This window comes from Perkinsus marinus (assembly GCF_000006405.1).
Source record: "Perkinsus marinus ATCC 50983 genomic scaffold scf_1104296935570, whole genome shotgun sequence".
Classification (NCBI taxonomy): Eukaryota; Perkinsozoa; order Perkinsida; family Perkinsidae; genus Perkinsus; species Perkinsus marinus.
The window spans coordinates 1-1,137 of NW_003214374.1; the positions used below are offsets into that span (position 1 = coordinate 1).

Here is a 1,137-nt window from a genome sequence, read left to right on the forward strand (position 1 = left end):
ACAAGCTCGATCACGGTGATGACAACGCTCCTGCCCGTGTCTATCCATCTGATGATCTTCATCAACGATATCGGATCACTACTGATATCAGGCCCTAAACCACCTCTCACTGCGGACAGATAGCAATGGTCGCTTCGTCTATTACCCGCAATCTGTGGTACGAGATCTTCCTCCCACTTCTGATGTTACCTCTAAACAATATCAGTCGTCGGCCATCGATCAACTCCGTCGCACGGATATTCACCACTGCAACTTCTGGTGTCGGTTGGATCTGGTGGATGCTTTCGGCTGTGCCCGAATTCATCCCACCCTGATGACAAAGATAGCGACCACTAGCGTCGACCCTATCACTGGCAAGGAGCACGTCTGGCAAATCTGCACCATACCCCAGGGATGGTGCTGGTCAAGTATTCTCTTCCATACCTGTGTACATTGGCTTGTACACAACCCCATCAAAGAAGCTCTCGCAAAAGCTAACTGCCCGTGCTCTGTCCTATTCGTGCAAGATGACATCCTGCTAGGTTGTCCTACCAAAGCTGATTCTATGAAGGCTCTTTCTATCGTCACCAGTGTCCTACAAGACTATTGCTTTGCTGTTAACCCCCTGAAGACTGTCGGCCCGGCATCGGTAACTCCCTTTTGCGGTCTGGTCATCGAGTCAGGTGGACGCTATCGTCCGCATCCATCGCGGAGGGTACTCACTGAGGCATCCTTCGATCTCGCATGGGACGAGTTTATCAACGGAACCTTCAAGGCCAAGCGTAAGCGAGGAGCTCCTAAAGTTGCCGCAGCTGCCTCGAACCTCAAAATCTCGTCTCGGGTATCAGGGCTCAAATCATGGTGTGGTACATTCAACTACTTCCTTGGTCACCTTGCGAAGCAGCAGCTTGACGCTCTGCATGCTCTCACTGACGTGTCCAAGCGACTCCAAGATCCTGCTATTACCGACGAGGAGGTGGAAGCTCAGAGTACCCTTGTACACGCGGCTTTCAAGTCACTGTTCGACTATTATCTCAGTGGTATACCGGCTCTATATGCCGCTCGAGACGGTCAAGCCATCGGCACCATTGTCCTTAGTGATGCCACTGCCATGGGTGGTCTGCTATCATCTTAAGGGTACAACCTACTGTCCGCTCA

The 1,137-nt window shown here is 51.7% G+C and overlaps 1 protein-coding gene across 1 annotated transcript; it reads left to right on the forward strand.

The window, feature by feature from the left end:
• Positions 1–313: 313 nt before the first annotated feature.
• Pmar_PMAR005732 (hypothetical protein) lies at positions 314–1,114 on the forward strand (the record flags this gene model as incomplete). The annotated part of the gene is made up of 1 exon (XM_002783880.1): positions 314–1,114. The coding sequence occupies one exon, from the start codon at positions 314–316 to the stop codon at positions 1,112–1,114; it is 801 nt and encodes a 266-aa protein (XP_002783926.1).
• Between the last annotated feature and the right edge of the window lie 23 nt (positions 1,115–1,137).